The 12,153-nt window shown below is 31.1% G+C and overlaps 1 protein-coding gene and 1 non-coding gene across 2 annotated transcripts in view; one reads left to right on the top strand and one right to left on the bottom strand.

Moving 5' to 3' along the window:
* The first annotated feature begins 701 nt into the window (after positions 1-701).
* LOC123664935 overlaps positions 702-12,153 on the top strand; it is a 36,800-nt gene continuing 25,348 nt past the window's right edge. The window contains exons 1-5 of the mRNA XM_045599302.1: positions 702-780; positions 953-1,100; positions 1,734-1,903; positions 2,570-2,709; positions 4,355-4,505. Coding sequence (XP_045455258.1) covers positions 702-780; positions 953-1,100; positions 1,734-1,903; positions 2,570-2,709; positions 4,355-4,505 — 688 coding nt within the window. The remainder of the gene's footprint in view (positions 781-952; positions 1,101-1,733; positions 1,904-2,569; positions 2,710-4,354; positions 4,506-12,153) is intronic.
* Positions 3,147-3,228, bottom strand: Trnal-aag. The gene has a single exon. It is a non-coding gene; the product is annotated as a tRNA-Leu (tRNA).

Below are 12,153 nucleotides of genomic sequence, written 5' to 3'. Positions count from 1 at the left end.
TGCAATCAAAATATTTTTTCCCAAGAGTTGTAATTTTACTGGCGTTAATTTACTTTACTTTACTTAATATAATATATTATGATATTTTGAAAATAATTTTAATTTATTAATTCAAACAAGCTTTAAAAGGCCAGCTTAATAAACTATATTTTCGTTTTGGTTTGTGATAAAAAAAACATCTTAATCATATAATGTTACTAGTTACATAGATATTTCAAAATTAATTTAATGAATCATTAAATAACAAATGTGCTTTCAAATTCATGTAATTTTTTTAGAACGTTGAAATTCCCTATGGTAATCTGGAATTCTTAATTTAAGATAATATTCATAACACAGATTTTTTTGATGATAGCAATTTTAACGTTTTATGTTTTTGCTATAATATTTAGTAAGGACTCAACGACTGAGAATTGTTAAAAAACAAAAGTAATATTTTGTTCCTTAATAATTACAAAGTATAATACGACTTAGCACCCAAAAAATTTTGTTAAAATGTATGTCATATTCCTAAATGATCGCAACAAGTCAGAAGCTACCACTAATTCTGCCAGTTTTTATAATCCAGTCTTTAATTTATTGTTTTTTGTAACTTCACCTAGATGTCACGTCTATCAAGCCACGATCGTACAGTAACAATTTTAGATAGCGCAGAAGTTCTAGAAGTGATCCAAGATCATGCTTCCGTAACGCCATCATCAATGACCATCAACGCTTCTTCAACCGAACAAAGAACCGAAGGCGATGACGGAAACAGAATCATTATTTGTCCTTGTAAAGGTGGGTATTAATTTCTTGGGAAATCTTTCACCTTCTTTGCTGTTATAAAGATTTATTATATTGAAGATTTTTTACAATTTGTAGGTCGCATAATTATATTTTGCAATAAACTACTGCCTAGCTCGCACCAACTTTCAAGAATACTTATTAATATTTTTTTACAATTTTTAAGCTACAATAGACGCAGAACGCGAAAAGAAAAACACGGATGAAATAAATAAGTTACTAAAAGAGAAAGAAATCGAAATGGAGGAAATTTTTGAAGAAAGAATAAAACAAGAGATGGAACATTTGAAAGAGAGATTCGAATTTATATTGCAGTAAGAGTCATAATATAATAGACCAACTTGACTCAGTCTAGACAATAAAATCTTTTATGGAATCCGGAAATAATTACTGTACAAATGCACTCACCAACACAAACTCTATGATCAACACAAATGCCCCGACCAATACAAACGCCCTGCTTGATACAAACATTTGTAAAGTTATAAAAAAAAAATATTAGCTAAAGCGGCGACGGAATCCTCCTCCGTTAGAACGGTATAACGTTGTTATTGTTTTTTTTTTTTTTTTCTTTAAATTACTTTAAACTTTCTCTCCACCTAATGACAAATATCGAGAATTAATCTTTGTTTATAACAAAAGATCTACAATTAAGTACGATTTCTAAATAGTTTTTTCTTACGTTTTTATAAGGATTAAAAAATTTACGATAAGATCAACAATAGCGGGCTAATAATGGCTATTGCTAATAATATTATCAACAAAACTGATAGTTAATAAAACTTAACTTCAGTATGGCCGCATAGGACGTCTATTTACTATATTAAACGTAAATAGATAACTACATAGTTATGTGTATATCACGCAAAATTCGTCATTATATTGATAGATTAGATTTATCTCGAAGACGTCAAAATTCCGTCTAATATTATTCTTTTTCTTAAAAGTCATGAACAAATACGAACATCATACATGCTAAGAGAAGCCTACAGAGAGAGAAAGGAGAAGATATCAGCTCTTCAAACTCAGCTCGAGTGTAAGAACATGGCGGGTCTGATGTATGTACTGTGCACAGAGAGACACAAGAGCAAGCTCGAAGTGATGAGATTGACTGAAGGTATGCAAAGGCTATTATGATTAGGCTATCAATAAAAACTTGTACCAGATATTTTATTTAAGAAATAAGCTGTACCCGAGACTTCATTTAATAAAAAATTTAATATCATATCAAAAATCGACCGTTTCAGCGGGGATCGAACCTGCATCTCCGACTGACCGTGTCGGTGCTCTAGCCAATTAAGCTATGGAACGATTTACCTTAGATCAAAATTATTATGAAATATATATGATGATTTTTATATTCAGTTCTGAGCAACTTGGTTTCGGGTTCGACGTTTAGGTTCGATCACCGCTGGGACCGTCGATTTTTGATATGATATTAAAAATATTAAGGTGCAGGTAATACAAAAATAAATAGTACTTCGTTTAATATTACAAATATGGATTTTCATTCTTTAGCCTACCTAAACTGAATTTTAGAATAATATATACCTATAATATATGCCTATATTCTCTGATTTTTAAATCACATTTATGCTAATGTTCATGTTGATCTTTTGACCTGTTGGTAAACTAATCTATCCCACGGGATAAGTCCATTTACTGACAGAAAAAGGCATTGTGCTATTCTAGACACTACAATATCTGTCGTTATTTTTTTTTTATGATCCGTTAAGGCGCTAATTTTAGTAGTAAGATAAAATAGTGTCTGCATTTTTACCAGAATACACAAATTACATAAAAGCCCTACATAACATATTGACTGAGAGCCAGTCTCTAATCATGCGTCTCTCACGCGGATACAAGACAGCGGCGAGAGTTGATTACGAATGGAGACAGAAAATGAAGAAAGTCATTAAACATGTATGTACCCTTAAAACATTCAAAATTTACTTAATTTTATATTCTATTAGCATATATTAAACATATAAACCTTCCTCTGGAATCACTCTATTTACTAAAGAAAACCTCATCAAAATCCGTTGCACAGTTTTAAAGATCCAAGCATACAGACAGCGGGGAGCGACTTTGTTTTATACTATGTCATGATTCTACTTTGAGTACAATTGAGTTTACTTAAAAAGTATTTTCAAATGAAAGAAGGTTCTGCATAGCAGAGGAGAGTAGGAACTGTATTCCTCAATGTCTGGTCCAATAATAACGATTAGTATTAAATCTGGAATCGAAGACACACAAAATATAACACCCAAATGATTGTTAAGTATCTACATATTAAAATTAAAAATTTTGTTGAGTCTAAATTTATATGTACTAAGTCAGACATCAAAACAAAAAATCACTGGCAGCGGTGGGATTCGAACCCACGCCTCCGAAGAGACTGGTGCCTTAAACCAGCGCCTTAGACCGCTCGGCCACGCTACCTGTGACGTTGTTTTAAAAATAATGAAACAAGTTGTAGACCGTTCCGTAATCTATTTATAGTTAATCTATAATTATTACAATACCAACGCATAAATTCAGTATATTGTACCAAAATAACTAACAAAGACCCAGTGTTGTTGTATTATGTAGGTATATTATTTACTGCTTTGTATACATAACTAGCTGAACCGACAAACACTATCTTTTCTTGCGAACAAGTGGGTATACGCGTAAAATTGAAATGATATCGTTACCATATCTGAAATTTTCCAATTATTATCTGCATACAAAGCCGTTCTCGAGTTTTACGTTGCAAAACATTTAGTTATTTCTGATGTAATACTTCTATTGCCTCGTTAGGTAGTAAAAATGATATAATGGTGAGTTTAACTAATGAAATAAGGAGACCTAGTATAAATTTTAAAACAATTGTAAGTACGTGCCGTTTATATAGACAATCAGCGGCGTACGCGCTCTCATGCTAATTATTCGACAAAATTATATGTAATTAATATTTACCAATAACGAAGATCTCGTAAGAAGAAAATTGCCTTTGCTCATCTTCATATTCTATTAGGAAATTCAAATTATGAGCAAAGTAATCTACTGAAGCCAAAAGCGTCAGAACCGGATGTTATTTGTCAAGTGAACACGAAAGACGCGTAATGGCAAATTGTTTTTAAAATATGCGTAACATTTTATTACATTTTAATTTTATTTGAACTAAATTAACTATGATTAGTTAAAGACATATAAGGGCAGTTATGCTAGTCTACTACTACTATTTTTTATTTTCATTTTAAAGGCAAACGAAACCTACAGGATTTTATGTTGTTTTAAAAATATTGTTTCATATTACAAAAGCATAGGCTTAGGAGCCTAAATTAGTTAGTTTTGTTAGACAAATTTAATTACATATTTGAATTGCAAAAAAAGTTGGACACTTAAATATAAAGTGCGACTAATGTCAATTTGCCATGCAACTTTTTATCATATAAACATATCTCTGCGAACATTTTGAATGTAAATACAATGACATAAGATCGAGTATTGTTTGCAAAATACGTAAACAAAGTTGACAAAAAAAAATACTGACAATCAATTATAAACTCTATTGCAATTTCAGTTTCAATATTTCGTACACAATTTTATTGGAGGAACGCCAGAAGCACTACAATATCTATTCGACATACCAGCCCTGCTGAAAATCGAAGCACCTATAGAAGATGACCCTCATGAAGACCCATTTGAAGATGAGGAAATACCGACTAAAAAAGGTAGGTTTATTGATAGAGGTAGGTAACAAGGAGTAGAATAAACTAATAATTCTTCTGACTTTAATAATAATTTGAGTATTAGTTAACCGAATCCGGTTTTGTAAAGAACAAATTAATATAATTGTTATTGTTAAGGCAGGACTTCAATCTACTTTGCATGCCTCATCTTTCTACTTATAAATACTCCTCTAGTCCATTAATATAAGGTTGCAAATAATCGTCTACTGAAAGAGTCCTCCCTGGCGACTGCATTCCATTGCTTAATCATTGGCAAAATATCTTCGTCGTGGGGTACATTGTAGTATTATACCTAAGATATATATTAAAATTCTATTTACGACTTTTATTTACGATTTTTTCCAAAACAAAAGTTCTAATTAGATTTGATGTATATTTGGTTACGCTGTTTTTAAAAGAAGTTCCTTGTTGTTATGAGTTTTTTTTTACAAAATTAAAATTTCCTTTCCTTACTCAAGTAGCCATTATGATATAACAATTATTATAGTAAAACTAAAATTGCTACTAATTCCAACCGAAATAACTAAGGCAACATTTACGAATTTCAAAAATGGCTTATTGTTGCTGTCTATTGTTTGCTAAGTGCAACAGAGTACATATTATTGCTGTCGCAGCTTTGCACGCACGCTATGCTATGTACCGATGTAAGCACGTGCTTATTTTACATGTTTCATAAACCAATTTAGAGCTCATAATACAGTTTTTAATTTTATAAGTATTCAGACAGCATCAGACATTTTTAATTTGATTACGTTAATATTTAAAGCCCCAAATCTTTCTTATGATATAAGAAAACTACATACCTATACATACAATTCAAAATTACATTTTGACATAAGCAAATATATATATTAATACGTGAAGCAAAAATTTTATACGCCTTTTTACGAAAATTATGCGAACGGAGGAGTATAAAATTTCGCACATTAGTAGTTTATGTAGAGAAGGAGTGCATAATGCTAATATTTTTTTTTTAAATCATGCATAAAAATACATTTAAACAGTTTAAAAAAAAACATCACACACACAATCATGTTTTTGACACACACACGCATACCTATATACTGTTTTATTTATTATTATAGAATTATAGTCTTTGACAACAGAAACCTAATAATTTTCAAATTTATAATTGAAATTAAAAAAAAATTAAATTATATTTGAGTTTCGAACACTGGATGACCACTAGTATTTATAGTTGTGCGCTTTGCTAGAAATACCCCAACTGAAATTTTGTTATTTACTGACTAAGCTTTCCAAAGAATAGTAACGATATAAGTACCAAGAAAAGCTCGCATTTAAAGAATAATATTAAAAAAATTAACACGCTGGTATCGTTGCAAAATGTGTTATTATATCGAATCACGTTTATAAAAAAAAAAAATTAAAAAAAAAACTTACCAGCCCAACATTTCCGTAAAGTGGCGAAAACTAACTGAAAACGCTCAGCATTGAGTCCATCAGTCCGAACCAAAACGATCTATCTTAACACTAAAACTTAAAAAGACTAACACGATATCACTCATACAAATCAAAGTTTATATTTCACAAGACGCGTAAAATATGATGTTCCTCTACCACAGTTGACGATTGACTGATCGAAAGTGGACATAGCAAATGTTGGCTGTTACTGATAATTAAACGCCTTTTTTACCTGAGCTATCCCTTTTTCTTCTAAAGACCAATGGGCAACAATTTCACAATACGCATTTTGTGAATGTTGCCGATAAAAAGTACATCGAACAATGTACAGTGAAACAAAGCGTCATTTTATATCTCTCTTTTTTTTAAACATTTGGACCATTCGGGTTTTGAAATATTTAATAACCGTCTTACAAAAGATAGGCGACGAATTTATTACAAATTTAACGGAAATTAGCTTCAGTAATAATAAATAAATTGGAAAAGGACAATGGGATCAACTTAACTAGCGCATTGGGTTCCCTGTAATGTCAGATATAAATTTTTTATACATTAAATAAATAAGTAATAAAAAAATGGAAAATTCTGACAAATACAAAAGATAGGCGACGAATTTCAGTTTTTACAAATTTGACGGAAATTAGCTTCAGTATATACTAATAAGTAAATTGGAAAAGAACAATTGGAATCAACTTAACTAGCGCATTGGGTTCCCTGTAATGTTAGATATAAATTTTTATACATTAAATAAATAAGTAAGAAAAGAAATGGAAAATTTTGTCGTGAACTATCTGCGTTATTATTTGCCTTTTTAACATACCCGATATTGAAGTTTTATGCTAGCAAGAATGGCATGGCGTATCAATGTAGCAGATTTTCAGCAAAAAATTAATTATCTTTTTATAACCAAACGTAGTAAAGAAGGTATGATAATTATTATTAATAAACGCTTTACACTCAACGGCCCCCAGTAGGATTTTCTCCTGTGTTGGGGGTCCGGAAACACACACAATACACAGTTAATGATAAACAACTATATGGTCGATATAAATGTCTGTCGTGAGCGGAAATCGTACCCGTGACCGCCAGCGCAACAGCCAGTGATCTATTACCGCTGCGCCAACGCGTCGTCATGTTTGCAAATATAACAGTAATTGCCATTTTTGACTACCCCGTTGGCGCAGTTTGTAGTGCTTTCTGCTCTGGGGGTTATGGGTTCGATTCCCACACCGAGTCTGGGTGTTATATATATATATATATATATATATATATGTGTGCATCATTTATATATATGTTAATCGAAAAAAAAATTAGGTAACCAAGCTGTTACCTATAACACAAGCATTAAGTTGCTTACTTTAGGAACAGATGAGTATGTGTGTGTTGTATTTATTTATTTATTTTGTATTTGGCCGTATTTTATTTCAACTTTGGATGCAGAAGCCGATGCATAGTCAACTTTCGCTTTGTAATTGTCCGATCATTTATGATCTTTCGAATTTAGTAATTGTGCACAGCAGTGTCCCAGGTAACAATGACTCGCAATAAATTTTTTCCATAACAACACCAATCTTATCAGTTCTAAGTATTATGTTTTGAATACTATCTCAAAGCTATTGTTTTTTTTTTTTCCTTAACTAAAAAGACTTTAACTGACGAACCCGACACGTTAATTTGTACATAAGAACGGCAACAGCGCATACCTGCGAACCTGTAGTATAGTAACGTCGCGCGTGAGCGGTGCTCAAGATTAGGCTAATTTCTCATATGAAATCTATTATTTCATGCCTCAGTCTGTATTTTTCGGACTCATTGAATACAGCGCTAGGGATCGTACTAGACTTCGTTCCATAGGAACGCAATCACTAGCGCTCCACTCATTACAACTTAATGCCAAATACGTATTATAATAGACTATTGTATAGGTATAGTAGAATAGAAAGAATGTAATGTAAGGATAGTATGTAATAAAAATAACTATAGATTTAAGATTACCAATGTAATTTTAGTGCACCAGTGCTCTTTAGGACGAGCCGCTTGTGACTCTGAGTCAAGTTGAATTGAGTAAGATCTTAATTATTACGATCTTCAGTTACAGATAATATGACCAACTATTACTTAAAAGTGTTTAGATATTTTGAACGCTGAAACAGTGTTAAATGTATAATTTAACTGAGACCTTACAGAAGACCACAGTTAAATAATACTGTTTTCAAGCAGTATCGTGTTCCTGTTGGTGAGTAAGGTGACCAGAGCTCCTGGGGGGATTGAGGATTGGGTCGGTAACGCGCTTGCGATGCTTCTGGTGTTGCAGGCGTCTATAAGCTACGGTAATCGCTTACCATCAGGTGAGCCGTACGCTTGTTTGCCGACCTAATGACATAAAACAAAAAAAAAATTAAACCAATGACCATTACTACCTCTGTCCTTATGCAAACGAAGACTCTTTTCTTACAACACCCACAGCAAAAGCAAAGAGGCGCAGGTCTTAAGTTATCCTACCTATCCGACGGCTATTAACACATCAATTTAAAAGTTTACATTGTGCTTATTAAACATTTAATTACTTAACACTTGCTTGATTACCTTTACTAAGAATTGAGCGATAATTAGATGATGCGTCGTTAATCGAATCCGTACCGTTTACGTTCAAATATAAATACTGTAGTGAGATAAGACAATGATCATTAACCAACGTGTAAAGTCAGACCAGAGGCTGAGCAAGATAATGTCAGTTGCTTTGAAAGCACAGTGCTTGAAGATCTGAAGTAACATTTTGCACAGTAAAGAGATATAATAATATAGTTGTGTTTGTGTATGTATATGTTTATGTATATATGTATTTATGTATATATATGTTTATGTATGTATGTATGTATGTACGCATGTATGTGTTTATGTGTGTATGTATGTATTTAAATAAGTAAATATATTCAAACGCTTATGTCTCAATTTGTACACCTACACTGACACAATACCATCTCCTCTGCCCCTAGGTTGCCTGGAAGAGATCGCTTTTTAGCGATAAGGCCGCCCTTTGTGCCTCATGATACTCTGTTTAAGTCCATAATATGTATTATTTCTGTTTTGGTGTACAATAAAGTGTATTGTTATGTTATGTTGTGTTATAGTAAAGAGATATAAGATATACAGATTGTTTGTGGATTAAAAAGAGAAAAATATCAAACTCAAACGTTGATTAGATGAATACCAAGAATTTGTTTTCGATAAACGATACTATTGCTTTGATTTGAATTAATGAGTGAACATTAACAAATGGATCTGATGTTTGTAATTAATTTTACACATTACTTACATTATTAAGTTTACTCTATCAATAATTTCATACATCTCTATACTCGTGTTATAAACAAAAAAAAGGAGGAAATAAGATAATAATAATGTTTACATTAGTACGAGATGTATGCATGTAGCGCATAGCTTATGATTCTTAGAGATTCTTCAATTGACTGAAGATTATAATTAATAAATTTTAAGTAATTTTGATAATCAGGTGATAATCATGATTATAAGGACAATAATTAGTCTTTACTTATAATACTGTATAGACGTAAAGTTTGAGTACCTACCTAATTTGTAAGTTTGTAGGAGGCAATTTATTTTATTAATATTTTAAAGATTTATTTTAAATTTACTCCATCAAATTTCATTTAAGAAAATTACCTACTATGTTCTTATAGGCAATATTTTTAAAACTATATTTTGACAACGACTAATTTCTGCATCAATACTTTCCGAATAATATAAAAGTACCTGGGTGACCGAGCTTAGCTCGGTATTTTTAGTAAATCGTCTTTTTGAAAAATCATATTTAATTACGAATTACATATTTATTAAATATGAATAGTAAGTTTTTTACCGACAATATAAAAAAATCTAAAAGAAAAAATAATAAAAAAATAATAATTATAAAATATGAATAATATTTTTCGATTTTACCGGCATAATAATAATAAATAAGAACTGGCTATTTAAATGAAATATAACGAGTGCAATTAGAAAAAAAGCTTCAAAATGAGTTATAAACTTGGCGAAATTATTTATATACCTATTATGTCACAAAATAATTTTGTCATTTCATAATAAGTACCTGGGTAACCGAGCTTAACTCGGTATTTTTAATAAATCGTGTTTTTTGGAAATTATATTTAAATACGAATTACATATTTATAAAATAGGGGAGACTGGGTACGGTTGTGACAATTGAGGTTTGACCGCCAATAATTTTGTTAATTTACTAGTTAGTTGAGACAAAAATTACTTAAATCGTAGCTTGTATATATGTCCACATAAAAATACTGACATTTTGTCTCAAAGTACGTTGTATTAGTTATAGCATCAAATTTGAAAAAAAAAGAAAAGTGTCACAACCGACCACACCCCAAGGACGGTTGTGACAGTGGTTGGGGTCAGTAGTGACAGACATAAATATTCACAGAATTGGTTTATAATGGCTTTTATTCTTAGAAATGTTTAACATAACACAAAATACTTTTCTTCTATATAAAGTTTTACAGTTATAAATCAAATTAAATTAAGTCTACTCTTATAATTAATAAGGCACTGCAACATCTGATGTTATTATCACCATCTTCTTCAAAATCATAAAATCAGTCAAAATGTTAACTAAATTTAAATTACCGGTAACTATAAAACTATTAAACTATTTAACGGTATTATAATAACAGCCATCTCATTCTCATCCCAAGTAGCAGGTCGGTTTATGTTGTATTTATTTGTCAGTTCAAAGGCCAGTTTTCGTACCTCTTTTTTAATAAGGCCAAATAATATTTATTTACGCGCAACGTGTGATATATATTGATAATAGCTCTTCTTACTCCTTAGAAAATACTTTATTATGAGCTGCATATCCCATGCTGATGCTGTTTACATCGTGATTCGCACCGACTTCATCACGTTAACGAATGTATCGAAACAACGACATGCGATTAATATTATGCATTTCTGCAGCTCTCCGTATAGAATTCCCACGTTTTACTTCATCATAAGCATCCTACAAATATCAAACCGTGCTCTTTTGGTCTTTAGCAAGCGTTTTCTGGGCATCTAAAAGCAAAAACATAAAAAAATATATGTCACAACCGTACCCACTACATTTGTCACAACCGTACCCAACGCATACTTCTGAATACAATAAAACACCATAAGTAACCTAAATTATCTACGTAAAAACTAATCATTTGTAATTAACTACTAATATTCAATTGATAACAAAAAAATATTTGCTATAGTATATATGTATACCAATAAAAGTAAATAATAAAAGAATCTGAACAAAAAAACTTACTTTTGGCTGCTGAAAAGCAATGTGGCCTCCTGCTTTTTTTTACGTTGGGCACTAGCTAACGCAATACTGGGCAACATGTGTAGAGATGCATCGCGCTTCTTTTTTGTCTTACACTCTTCCCCGTATTCCGTATAGTTTCGCGGTTATAACGACTGTCACTACCGTACCCTGGCACAACCGTACCCAGTCTACCCTACTAGCTGACCCGGCGTACTTCGTATCGCCTAACAGTCGATTCTTTAATTTCATTTTTTTTTTTTTTTAGAATTGTTCTCTCCGTAAGAACCATCCTCGTACTTCAAGGAATATTTAAAAAAAAGAATTAGCGAAATCGGTCCAACCGTTCTCGGGTTTGCGCTTAGCAACACATTCAGCGATTCATTTTTATATTATAGATGAATAGTATTTTTTTACCGACAATAATAAAAAAATATAAAAAAATCAAAAAGAAAAAATAATAAAAAAAAATAATAATGATAAAATATGAATAATATTTTTCGATTTTAGCGGCATAATAATAATAAATAAGAACTGGCTATTTAAATGAAAAATAACGAGTGTAATTAGAAAAAATAGAATAAATAATTATTGATCTGGAAATTTGAGGGTTTGAACCGTGGTCTTTTCGGTCGATTGCGACCGGCCGATTTCCCACCCGAACTATTATTATTATTCTTTAACGAGACTTTAGAAAAAGCGTTATTTTCTGTAATAATAGTTATAAAGTATTACATAAGTAGAACTTAAAAATATAAGATTATAATAAAAATCAATATAAAAACGGTAATTTCTTAAATCGAAAACAGATGTATATTTTGTAGATAGGTATAGGGTTATTAGTAACATCGTTAAGCTTGATTTTAGATGATTAAATCTTGA

Source organism: Melitaea cinxia, chromosome 23 (genome assembly GCF_905220565.1).
Source record: "Melitaea cinxia chromosome 23, ilMelCinx1.1, whole genome shotgun sequence".
NCBI classification, from domain to species: Eukaryota; Metazoa; Arthropoda; class Insecta; order Lepidoptera; family Nymphalidae; genus Melitaea; species Melitaea cinxia.
Note: the sequence above shows the minus strand (reverse complement) of the source record. Positions and strands in the feature narration are given on the sequence as shown.